This window comes from Tinamus guttatus, unplaced genomic scaffold, assembly GCF_059628265.1.
Source record: "Tinamus guttatus ecotype Peru unplaced genomic scaffold, ASM5962826v1 Tinamus_guttatus_pri_ptg000150l, whole genome shotgun sequence".
Taxonomy (NCBI): Eukaryota; Metazoa; Chordata; class Aves; order Tinamiformes; family Tinamidae; genus Tinamus; species Tinamus guttatus.
In genome coordinates, this window is record NW_028288684.1 from 8,008,656 (window position 1) to 8,022,438 (window position 13,783).

General features: G+C 37.3%; 1 protein-coding gene across 2 annotated transcripts in view; it reads right to left on the reverse strand.

Moving 5' to 3' along the window:
• Positions 1 to 706: 706 nt before the first annotated feature.
• The window catches only part of NUP58 (nucleoporin 58), a 29,225-nt gene continuing 16,148 nt past the window's right edge, over positions 707 to 13,783 (reverse strand). For both annotated transcript variants that reach the window (XM_088522255.1, XM_088522253.1), the window contains exons 13-16: positions 12,446 to 12,647; positions 6,554 to 6,652; positions 3,731 to 3,826; positions 707 to 1,401 (exon numbers count right to left, since the gene is read on the reverse strand). In XM_088522255.1, coding sequence (XP_088378381.1) covers positions 1,232 to 1,401; positions 3,731 to 3,826; positions 6,554 to 6,652; positions 12,446 to 12,647 — 567 coding nt within the window. In that variant the 3' untranslated portion in view covers positions 707 to 1,231. The remainder of the gene's footprint in view (positions 1,402 to 3,730; positions 3,827 to 6,553; positions 6,653 to 12,445; positions 12,648 to 13,783) is intronic.

The following is a 13,783-nucleotide window of genomic DNA, read 5'->3' on the forward strand; positions in this document are numbered from 1 at the left end:
CAGCCTCTCCGCCAGATGTTTTCCAGCTCTCCAATGTACTCTGCATGGAAAATGCAGCAAAACAAGCCCAAATGTACCCTGCAATATCCACGCTCTCCTGTCAAAATAGCTTAACCTTCACACTACATCGTTTTCCTCTATTCTTTAGCAGCAACTTACTGTGTTATGCCTCATACTGGGGACTGATATGCAACAGCTTTTAAGTCAACGCTATTAGCGCTGACTAGAAGCTACATGAACCAGCTCTTGCGATGGTTAAACTAAGGTTTTCACTAGGCAGCAGTGCCCGTCCCCTCCACATGCACAGGGAGGTGCATCAAGGCTGCAGCCCTCTGTTCGCACACAGATCTTGGGGACTCCTGAGCCTGCAAATGAAACGCAGCGACACACTGCTGTGCAGCACAGGATAAAGAGAAACAAAACCACCCAGTTCAGGAATATTACCTGGGAAATGTCAGTGTTCGGCCGCTGTATGGGTAAGAAAAAAAATCAGGAGTAAGGCGGGTTAAAAAATGGAGGGGGAGCTACTAAGCACTACTTGCCAAAGGTAATGACAGTAAAGATTAACTTGGTTTTAAACAAAACACAAGGTGTGGTGATAACACAGGCTGGGCCCCATTACTGAGACTCCCAGGGACAGCAAGGTGTGGGAGCACAGAACAACGTGGAGAGAGTGAGCACACAAAGAGGAGACCTGTCTATGGGGCCAGGTTTGCACGTGGTTTTATTTTATACATTATATATATACACATACATACACACACACAGATGTGTGCACTGTACTGTATATATTTACATCCATATACACAAAAACACCCTGAAGTAGATTTAAAGGCCATATCCAAGAACAGAAGATATGAACTCTAGTATTTGTACTAGAATATATTTTATCTGTACAAAAAACAAATATGCATATATTCATATGGTATAAAGCTTATTAACAAAAAATATTCTGCTACTAGCATTAGGTTAAATAAATGGTTTTACAAGATTCTTCAATAATGCAGTATAGAACATTTCTAAAACTAGGGCCAAAAATAAAAATACATAAATGGGTATCTATTCACAGGAAAATAGCTGTTCAATATGATTACATTTCAGACTACGGAAAAGTAGCAAAATTTTTTTTTATAAATCTCACAGGATGCAATTTAATTAATGCATCAAATCTAGAAAAATAGACTTTACAGGTGACCAAAGCTGCTGCCCTCCTCTCTCCCTAGCAGGGTGCCTATCTTTTCCCTCTCTTGTTTCCCGCCGGGGGTTTCTTCAGCTGCAGCAGTTGCCCTCCCGTGCCGAAGCCGGCGGAGGCCGGGTTGGACACCCCGAACGTGAGGCCGGCCGACGCCGTGATGCCCGGGTTGCTGAAGTTAAACCCAGATGTAGTCGAGCTGCCAAAGCCTTATGAGGGAGGGAAGAAATATTTTAAAACAGAAGTTACATCACGACTGCAAGCGTGTTCTTCTCGGGGCTGTGAGCGTGGGCTACGTTACTAGCAGCACCCGTGCTATTCTGTACTCGGATGGACCCACAGGGCTAATGCACTTGGACTTGTTAAGGCAACTTGGACATTCAGCATTAACAGGGTCTACCCCAATGATCTGGGGCAACTACATCACGATCGGGTGAATAAAATTCATCTGCAGGTTTCAGCAACTTTCACATCAACTCACTTTACCTGTCTTTTCTTTTTTCTTAATTGGTTATATATAACCCCACGATATAACAGTTGAAATTACTAGAGAATGCTAGAAATTCATCAAACACTAGTTAATAAGTAGTTCATAAAAGCCTTCATTTTGTTCTCCAAAGGAAGAAATAAGACACCACACACAAACATAACATTTACAGGTTAAAATATTAACAAATAATTTCATAGTAGTTGCACGTGGAAAATCTGCAAGTAATGAAAATATTAAGAAAAAGACTTGTTAGAAAGCCAAAAAAGAGTATATTCTTAATATGCACCACCTTATCCTTAATACATATATAGCTTGAACAACTTTCAAGTAGAATAACCCAACAGTTGAAACAGAACTTTAGCCAATGCTCTACAGCATCTTTAAAGCACAGAAACAGGAGCTCGACCGGGCGCCTCAGGTTTCTGAAGCTGCTCACACTAAAGCTGCCCAATGTCTCTATTTCCTCACATACAACCAAAGTTCTAGATAGAGAACCATTATTTCAAAGAACTAGGTGAACCTCTTCAAAATATCTGGATTAGGGCTAAGTGACTGATTGCAGAAAGTTTACCCTGGTCTCAGCAGAACCCCCTATTTATTTGCTTTACAATAACTGCAGCTCCTCAACACGCAGTTGCCAGTTGGGGAACTTGCCACCCTTGTAATAAATGTGCTGATATAGAATAAAAGCTCCTGGTGACGGTTTTCACTGGAACCCAGCTTGTCTCTCATCCTAAGAAACAGAGCATGAAGCAGATGTAGCTATTTCTCCATTTCCTCTTTAACTCAGAAGCCCATGTAAGGTTTTGGAAGAATAAACCTAAACCTGCTGTCTTGTCCTTCAGGAAGTCTCATGACTCAGGAGAAAAAGTTACAAGATAGAAATGTAAATAGTGTTTTTACTTGATTCTGACATCAAAAACTAAGCAAAAGGTTGATGCCTTCAATGTGTACACAGCAAAATCAGAAATTTTACCAAGAATGTATAGGATGCTATGCCTTCACAAATATTTAGTTAACTTAGCAAGGTATTTTCACTTTATTAAATAAAATTTAAGATACTTTAAGCCTTACTTGATAGTAAGGCTTAACCAAGAAAAATGCAAATAAAACACTGGTCCAATATAACGTAGCGGGAACTCACATAATAAATACGAGCTACTTACTATGGTCATAACGCTACCTGGTAAATGAAACAGTCCCAATGAAACAAACAAGAAGGGATTTTCTTTTAAAAGAGAGGCATGTTATCAAATGCCCATCCCAGAAGACTGAGTTCTCTAATCTGCCATTGAACAAACACCACAGGGAAATACATGCTAAGAAGCAAAGAAATAAAAAGCCCCACGGTGCCACAAACACCCCCAGATCCAAGCAACTTCCAGTGAAAAAGAAAACAGGGAATCTACAGCAGTGACTGAGATGTCAGAGCTGCATTAAGATGCAGCTACATCTATTTTTTTTTTATCTTCTCACCAACAACTAACTAGTACAAAATAAGTCAAATGACTAGAGAGATCGGTAGTTCCACTGCAACGAAAATATTTTCAAAATACTTAGCACATACATATAAGTTATGAGTATATATACAAAAAAAATACTTACAACTTCCTATTGAGAATATAAAGAATAAGCAAACAAACAGTTTTAAGAAAAGTTGCAAAACCTCTAAAAAGTAATTTTTCCTTTACTTTTGAATAGAAGACATCAAGTCACTGGTATGCCTCAAATTTCAAGGTGTCTGTAACAATATTTCTTATGCATTTAAATGACTGCATTTGTGTGCCTCAAACTACCCAATTAAAATCCTCTATTCTCCTTTCTAGTTAGATTGATACCATCAAGTGAAAAAATATTAGTGCTCATTGGATGCTTAAAAAACTCTAAATCTTCTCTGAAATCCGTATTTAGCACACAAACTCTTCAATACTTGAACACACAGGGAACTGCAAGCACACCTGTTTCAGCAGCTCTCAGACTGCACTTAGTAGTTTGCATATAGCACTTTAACTTAAACTTGGGACTCTGGGTAAAAAAAAACAACCCACCTGCACTGAGACTTCCCGAGGGTTTACTTGTACTTCCAAATCCGAAGGACGACGCGCCTGTGGCACTGCTTCCAAAGGCAGAGCTGCTTCCAAACCCTAGTGGAATAACAGCAAGGACATACAACAAACAACAACAAGAAAAGACACTGCAATTAAAGACTAAGCATAATTCTAAGTATTATTTGGTAAACAAAAAACTCCAAAGGTTAATGCCTCAGGAACATCTTATTCTCAACGGAGCACTGCTTTCCTTAAGAAAACAGAGTGAACTGCAAGCAGGAAAGCATTTGAAAGTCTTAAAAACCCAAAACTGAATAAAACAAAATGCTACATATGATCAGAGGTGAAGTATCAAAGGTTATGACATTGCTATTGAGGTGTTAAATTAGCAGTTTAAATAATATACTATATAGGCCTAACACTTACAAAAAAAAAAAAAATCAGACAAGAATTATGCATCTTATTACAGAAAGCCACAATCTTCATCTACAAGTATAGAAAATTTTTATGCCTTTAAAGCAGAATAAACTATTTGAATTTAAGTTTGGCTTTATTTTATTTGGGATCAGTTTCATCCTATTTAGGAGACCAGGAAATAGGTTTGGAAATAGAATTTCATGTTGTTGAATGGAAAAAGACTATCAAAATTGGGCTGCCATAATTGTATTGCTGAAATAAAACCAAGCCTGTTTGTTTTGTAGTTGAGATAGTTATAATTACAAAATACACGTTGGTCAAGATAAATAATTCAAGCTCTATTAACATGAAGTGACTTAAAAAAAACCCAAAGAAACAAAACAAAAAGAATACCCAGAATTGAGTTCATATTTGCAGCCTGAGATAAAAGCCAGACCAAAGGAAAGGTAAGAAATATATTCTGTAATTTTGGCTGTTTCAACAGGTAGTTATCAAAGTGAGAACAGTCTTTATATTTGAGGAAAACTTTCAATGGGAGCAGAATTAACCAGAACAAGAAAAAAAAAATTGAACTGAAGCATTTACCTTTCTTTTAAAGAATTGGTTTACATGTTAAAATTAGTAATATTTGACTATACAATCTGAATGAGCATTTCATAGTGGTCTATTTTTGAAACCGATGAGAATTCTAAATATGTAAAATAGCAGGTATTAGTTGAATGCAAAACTATTTAAGTGCCACTTTTTGGTCTCAACTTGAAATGAACTATTAACAGGCATGCAAGTATCTGTCAGCAAGTACTTCATGAAGTACAGGAACTATATGCTACACATCTTAAACACTTAAGTGCAGAAGTCTATTAATGACAATTCACAAAAGATGTATTAGGAATAAAGGGCAAGTTTCCCAATTAAAGTGCAACATTGAGAGTATATATTAAAACCTGTAAATAGGTTGCCCCTTCCCTCCCATAAATATATATTTCTAAATGCCTGAAGTATACACTCTCCTCCTCCATTTCCAACACCACCATTCCAGGATATTTTGTGTATATCACTGTATTCCACTACTTCTATATTCTACTGCTTCCTTCCTTCCTTCAGGCAGTCTTCTCAGTTTGTCAAGAGACCAGAATGTTACAAATATAGAAGTGCAAGCAAAGTACCTTCCTAAACAGAGAATTAGTAAAGAAAGAATAGGGGTTAGACCTCTAAGACACAGTTTAAAAGAAAGTATTCTTGAATTTGTGTAGGCAAGATATGCAAACATATACAGACAACCTCTAGTGTCTTCACTGAAAATATGTTTAAGGTATCCAAAACATAGGAGGAGCAATCTGATAATTTAGGAATAAATATTTTTTGTTTTAGATGAAAACAGACTTTCCTCTCTTTGAACAGTTCACAAAGTCCATTACTAGACTTAAGAATAATTTCAGGATGATTGTGTCAAGGAAAAACTGATCTTTAAGCACTGTATACTACAGGAGTTAAGTTGTTCTAAAAGATAGTGATGTTTAATTACTTTAAATACTTTGACAGCAATTCCTAGATATTGCTCCTGAAGAAACAAAATGGAAGGATGAGAAGTGGGGCTACAGAGTGGACAGGGAATGACAAGAAAGGTGAGCACAAGGCACTATGGTTGTGCTCAACCAATGTAGTAATTTCCTTTGCAGATCTCATAAAAGATTCAGAGAACACAAACACCTTGACTTGCACTTAACGCTGCATTCAAAGGAAGAGTTCTGCCTGAGTCTTATTTATATTGAAGATCACTACCTACTTTTCTATGATCACACACATTTTTGGAATACACCTCCTCTCACTGCACTCTAAATTCACGTTTTGATGATGATAATTTGCTTTTCCTTTCAGATGTTGCACTGCTCTACAGCTTGAGAAAAAGTTTCCTTTTTTCCCCACCTCCACGCTGAGGTGACAGCTGGATCAAACAGGTTTCAGCAAGCAGGACCCTGGGACCATAGCTGTTTCTTAGCATGCTGTCTTATCTCAATGCAGAAGCAGAAATAGGTTCCCATAATTAGTAGTTGTACATACAGGTATATAGGTTACCTACTGCATTTCCTGTGTCTCAGGTGCCTAACTTCCAAATACGTAAACAAATGAATTCAGGTTCTAGTTACAAAGAAAAGGACTTAGGAGTTTTCCAAAAGCTAGGGAAAAAGTGTTATGTGACTATTTCATCCCGTTCATCCCAAGCATAAGGCTGTGAAAGTTATTAACTCCCTCTGCGAGGCATGAAGAAATCTGTAAAATACATATTGTCAAACTGCAGGCCTACCACTGAAACAGATCATTCTCTTAAGGAAGTTTTAAGGTTTGCAAGAGATTCAGATGTGCGGTAGAATAATTCAATGAAACATGAGAAAAGTTAAAGTGTACCTCCAAGGCTCGAGGGACCTAAGCCACTTGATTGCAAGCCAGTGCCAATACCTGAGCCGAATGGCGCTCCAAAACTAACTCCCAGAGATGGCTGTGGCCCTGGTATAAAAAAAATGAGAACAAACTTGCCTTACTCTTTCATAGTAAGAAAAAGAGCCTTTATTTAATCAACTACTCGATCACGTGAACATCATCGCTTTCAACATACCCCATACTTTACCTCCTCAAAATCTCTCAGATTGCCTACCTCTGCATCCACCTGGCAAGAGCTAAGAAAACACTGACCGCAATAAGGTGAAGGCAGCCCAAATTCGGCACGTAACAGCATTACATTGTATTAAGAACTTAACTGGTCTCATCTTAAAAACTTTCGTGTATTAATCTTTACTCAAAATCTTAACAGAACTATAGGTAACAGTATTTTGCCACCTGTATTAATAAAAGCAGAGAAAAAATAACCTTCAAATTAAAAACTTACGAATGAACACTAATTTAAGACTGTTACCAAAAATTAATTTAATAAATTGGAATCTTCACATATATTGCTTTAAATTTAAACTGAATATTGAATAGATAAAAAACAAGACAATGACTTTATTTTATTAAATTTATTGTTCACTTTAAAGCAAGTCAATTACACAGTAACATGACAGTTCAATTCTTTTCCACACAAGTGATAACTTAGTTCTGTTAAGCTTTGCTACATTACACCATTCAAGAAGGTATACTAGTCAAACCACCTGCTTAAATAACATTTACAAAAGGCACAGTTCCGTGTACCTTAATGAGTTAGATACATTCAAAGTTTCAGATTCAGAAGTTTGTCCCGTCATTTAAAGAAAATTGATAGTTTCCCCCTGCGTACTTATTAGATGCAGGGCTGCCAAAAAAACATCTTCAGTCTGCCAAGATAAAATTTACAGCCTTAGTTTCTTTTTGTCTTGAGGGATAAATTATCAGCTTGCTAGCCCATCGCTAACAGACTTTAAAATAATTCATTCTGATAAATAATTTATTAAAATATTTAAACAGTTTTCACAGTACAATTTTCTGTTTCTTTTTCAAGCACAGTTCTCAGTGCACTAGTTAAGAACTTTAATTAGAAATAAAAGACAGTGCCAAACTCTTAATCCACAGACATTCCCATCTCCCCTTAAGATGGCCTTCTCTATCTGACTATCAGATACATATGTACTACGTCTGTGAGCAATCATGTAATCAAATATTACAAAGCTCAAATGATTCCAGTCCTTTTCTTCCACAATCCATTATCACACTTAGGAGTATTTTCATGTTAAGATACCTACAAAGTTTCTTGTAACTCATTTTGTCTGATGTTTCAAAGTGCAAATATTTTAAGCTTTTAAAATCAGTTCAGATTTTGAGTCTTTAAATGGAAAAAAAAATCACTTTGAATCAAGTGAAAGGCACTGTATATTGAATAGCCACATTTTTGCAAGGAACACAGTATTCTTACGTGATCCAAGCTGAATGACACCTGTATACTCCAACTAGTGTTAAACTAAATTTTAAGGGTAACTAAAGTTGTTCGCTTTCAGGCTCTGCTTGGCAAGAAACAGTTCGGAAGTCCGAGCTATTTTTTTCCAATTAAATATGTATCAGATGTTCTAAATACAAATTTTCACATAAACCTAAAACTAGACTTGTTTACATCCAGTTTAAATACTGACATCTACCTAGCAGCTCTTTAAAAAGAAAAACAAGATTGTTAATCAACAAAAAGAATAACCCTATAGGAGCAAGTCATACAACATTTTATTTTTTTTTAAAAAAAGAATATATTCAGTTCCTTTTCAGCTGAAAGGAGTGCACAGGTTCCCTGCTTCAGGAGGAGGCACTGTTAGTGGAAGACCTTAAAACAAAACAAAGACACTGCAGTCCTCCAAATTTGTCTTCAAATGTACGGATTTTTATGGAGCCAGTTAAAAAACAAAACACACGCACACTTATGCTAGAACACCTCAGGTTATATAAAACAGCATCTCATACCTTAGGTTAACAATGTGTTATTTGTTGATTTTGTACCAGGATGTTCTGAAGGCATCATTGCTATTTATAATCCTTGTAAGTAAAGACACGTTATTTTCAAGAGCAAAAAAAACTAATAAAGATTCTCCAATGCCAAAAGTACTAGCAAAAATTGGCACTTTTGGCTTTCACAGATATGAGACAAATTCCTTAAAACTAATATTCGGATGTTTTTCAACTTACTATGTTTGCTCTGTAGAGCATGGCATTTCAGTTTAATGGATAGGACCTACTACCAAGAGCTGAGTTAGGTCTGCAAGACTTCCAACAAAACAACATCCTGCAATTTTTAAAAAATTGCAATTGGTCCTAAGATTGAGCAAATTTAGTATCACAAGTAGGATCCAATTTTGACAAAGCAATATACTGATATAAATTTTAATCGTGGCTAAGATCATATTAAACAATAAAAAAATTAAGTGCTGTACAGATTTCAGTATCACGTCCCATCACCACTTCAATCCCACTGAGTCAATTCAAACAGAACAAAGCAAACTAGTATCTTCATAATGCTTTGACTCACTCTGTACTCAGCCAGTGAAGGAAGAAGTAACTATCTATTCAAGAAGGCTGAAAGGTTAGCTTGGAGGAAAGCACTTCCTTGGTTAAGACAACTAAGTCTTACCAGAAAAAAAGCTCTAGGTCAGTGCTGGCCTTGTGCACTTACAGTTCTTAGCTCACTAAGCTTTAATTTTCCTTAAAACCTTTCACTTTAGTACCATCAATGGTAATAATGTAGGCAGATTAGCCACCCTCATTTTATCTTCCATGGTGTTAACAGACTGCTCAGGGAAGGCAAGGCCTCCAATGCACCAAAGTGTGGCCACCACTGATACAAGAAAGCTGCGTTCAGGGCAAAAAGTGCAAATTTAGGAGAAAAGTTGAGTGCAGACTTAAGCATTATCGAAATAACTTTAGCTTCTCTTAAAACAACTCTGCTCCCTCCTTTCCACGCAGCCAGGATCCACTGGCTTTGTCCCACCAGGGGCAGGACATGGAAGGGGAAAGAGGAGATGACAATGTGGCCCTGAGTTGGGTCTTGGCAGGTTCTACAGGTACAACACAGACGGGTGCACAGTTGCACTCAGGAACCATTCCTGGAATCCACAATTTAGATGTGGTTAATAAACCTTTTGACTTCTGAACATGAATTTAAAAATGAACTGTCTTTTCCAGAGAAAGAACAGTACTAACTCTACGTCAACTTTATGGAATAGACTTAACCATGTAAACATTAAATATTAAGAAAAAAAAGAGATAACCATTCTGATCCCCTGTACTAAAGTACCATATATTACATTTTAATCAAGAACTTTAAAGCCTGGATTAATTTTCTTGTTTCACTTCTGTCTTTAAGGACAGCAACAGGCAGCCAGGTATTACATGCACCCCTCACCCCCCCAGTACATACACTCCCTCACTTCCAAGTCTTTCCTCTCAAAACCTTCTACATTCCCTCATGTGTCCTACTCTTCATGACCTAGAACTTGTAAAGAAGTATGCATGGTTTTAACTTTCAGTAGGGAAAGTGTATACAAATCAAGAATATAACAAAGCTTAAAACATGCAAATATTTGCAGAGTTTTACTGCAGCAGGTTGACATCTGAAAACATTTCCTCAGACAAGAAAGCAGAAACAAAGATAAGAATCTTTTAATATTCAAATATTCCTGCAAAACTCATTACACTTTTCCAATGAGAATAAGATAAAAAATAGTGGCCCTAAACTGAAGCTAACAAGTTTCGTGCTGCATGTTGGAGAAAAACAAACAAAAACCCAAAATGAACTGAGAATATAATTTCACGGAAATTGTGAAATTTTTCCTTCCTAACAATGTTTAGGACTGAAAAAACTTCCTTTAGGAATAGCTCAAACTTTATTCCCTGCATTTGAAGCAAAGAAGCAGACCAGAGGACTTCAAAATTCCACCTAATCCTATTTATTTTAAAGGATTTTAAAAAATTAAAGTGCCACTCAAAACATCAACCTACCTCTACTTCTTATTGCCAGCTTCTCAATGGAGTCGCACATCATGACAACATTCAAACTGAGTTAGCAGTAAACCCAATTTGTCATCTACTTTTACTGATGAATGTGTGATAAGCTAATGGTTTTGTTCTAGCTTTTGTTCATGATTCCTTATCTGACTTTTTTTCTTTTTTTTTTTTTAAGTTACTTCTAACCCCCCTGCTCTTCTGATTACAAAGTATTACAAGATACCCCAAGGTATAAAGTCACCTTACCTCATATGTGTTGGTCTGCATTTTTTTTTCACTCCTATCCTATAAGAGAATATTCAGAGCCATGCCATAACTGGCATAAATTTAAGTTAAGCAGTTCTCTTGAATCAGGACGAGGAGAAGGAAATTTGAATTCTTTACCACATAAAAATGCAGGTAAAACTATGAATGTGCCATCTTAAGTATGTGGCTTTTGTATACAGTTAATCCTGTAATGACTGGGGAGATTTTAAGAAACAAGATAGAAGGCTAATGGAGATGGAAATGTTTTGGCAACATTAGGTCCACAAGTCACACTTCTCTCAATATTAAAAACATGAAGTGTGACATAATACCATTTTTCTTCTGTTTAAAAATAGATTCTTACCTGAAATTTCAACAGAACATCCAAAGATTAAGATCACAGCACAACAACAACAAAGGACAAACAGCAGGAATTCTAAGGAGCAATATTTCATAGCTTCCTTTGTTGCGCTCAAAATATTTTGGTCTGTTTGTCTTTTGCTCCATCTCCTTGCTGTTCAGAAGGGCCAGGGCTACAAACATGCTGCCTTTTATTTTACGGACAGAGCAAGTATTGCCCAACAACTAGTCAAAACTCTTAGGGTGCTTGCTAACTAGCTCTCCAATTAAAACAACTCAATATATACCAACCGTTATAAAACACAGGGATAAGGGTGCTACAACGACTTTTACCATGCTGATGATGAACAGTGTTTTAGAAAGTAAGTGGTGAAGTACAGTTAACTGAGGTTTTCATTGTTTACTGACAGACTTATGTATCACTGTTCAGGCAAAATTAAGCAGAGGTCAGTGCTTCTGCTAAACACTTAAACATAAACTCAGTTCTTCAGGAATCCATCTCTGAAAAGCATTAGTTAGTATCACGATGTCAACTACAGTGACATTAAGTTATTTCCTGGGCCATACATATTTGCCTTTGATTAGCAGTGAGTCATGTACTTCTCTGTTTTGGTCTTCCTCTTATACACACATGAACACACGGTCACCCATCCTCTCTGCTTTCTCTGCTAGAATTTATTCATAACAGCAGAATGACAAGCAAAGAACTGCTCCAACATCACCCTGCCAAAGAGGTTAGCTAGGAAACAAGCAGTCAGGTATCCATCTTCCTATTCTACAGATACTGCTCCACTATCCTTCCTATTTTATAGCATTTTTCATTTTACAATTCCAAAGTGCTATATGAAAATGCATCATTCATTTTACATAAGAAAAAGGTAATATGCATTTAGATATTCCCTCCCAAATTTGAAAATAATTTACTATAACCATACAATTTTGGAAAAAGGCTATACTATGTGTATTCAGAGATGTTTCTTAAGAGCGAAGACTCACATTCCAAGGGGTAAATTAGAACAATACAGTAAATACCACTAATACAAGTAAGTTCACAAGATCAAATATCTGCTGTATAGTTATTGCTAAGTCTACCCTGCAATTTTCTATTGGCTATCAATAACTTGGCTCATCACAACGTTTAGATTTGTAGGCTAACACAAAGGAAGACTTCATAGAAAACGTTACACAAGTTCACCGCTGCCGTACGACTAATAATCTATAACTTGAATGCGCTCAGACCTGTAGCAGGCTGCTGCTGCTGAGTATGTGTGGCAGCCATGGCGACGGCTGCCGCGTTGGGCAGGCTGCTGAACGGGACGGGCCCGCTCGTGGCCCGTGGCGCGCTCTGCCACTTCTTGGCGTCCGTCCGTCTTGCCTCAAACACATCCACTGCATCTCCCAGAAAGGTTTTCCTGTAGCCGAGGTACTGGTCTTTGAGCATCTGAAGGGGGTGGGGAAGCCGTTTTAGTTCAGCGTATTCGACAAAGCCTTAATTTAGTAAGCAGAAAGAGACACCAAATGATTTACAACGTTTCCTTGAAAACCCTCTGGGCAGCTACTCACGTAAGGAACTGGAGAAAACAGTTTCGCCTCAAGTATGGTCAGAAAAGGTTCTTTGTGATCAAACTTAAAGGCAACATGGCAAAAAGACATCCAGATCTTTCAAAGGTAGCATAAATCAGTGGTTACACAATGTCAGTGGAGTAGCCAAGCAGCAAAATGCAGTCACATAACTGGCTAAGTACATAAGCTACTATTTAGTCAACAGGAAATAAGAGTCTTCGGTGCTACTACTCCTGCATACAACCTGCTCTTACTTCCTCACCCTTCTTCTGTTTCCATTCCTTCTTCTCTTTTGCATTTCTTTCTTAGCACCACTATCAAAAGGCCTAAACTCCCCTTCCCACCCCAAAGCCCACTCTTGGTGGAAAGAGCTAGTGTGGCCTTTTCATCACAAAATCCTTTCATCTTTGACAGAGATGGAGAAGGAATTTTAGACAATCAAATGAAGCAAATTATCCCTTTAAAGAACCAACAGAATTACTGCTGTATATTCATGTGATACAAATACATCTATTAACTATCAGCTAGCACAAAGATATCTCAGCCTATTATTTTTCTGTAACTTCAGACCTTTGACTCAAATTGCAAGTGCAAACCAACAAGCCTAGATCAGACACAGGAATGAGTTGTAGAAGCAGAGCTGCTGGCCACAAGTCTCACCAACCATCACAACAAGTTGAAGACACAGCAGGTTCAAAACTGCTCTCTCCTAGTATGTAACAGGTTTTGGTTATTAATTCTGATTTTTAAAGCTTTAGCTGTAACTGTGCATTCCAAAATATGAGTCTTTATGTTTCCTGGATTAAGCCACACACACAAAAACTCACCCAAAACACACCCTCTAAAAACCAACTCTGCCCACAAAAACCTATCTCCTAATTTCAAACAAAATATTTAACCTGAAGTAATGCCTTTCATTTTCACTCACACTGACAAGGTACTGGAGATACTGTCTGTCATGTCTGCCCTTCACATCTCTTCCTATCACATCAAAGTATCATCACAGACACCACA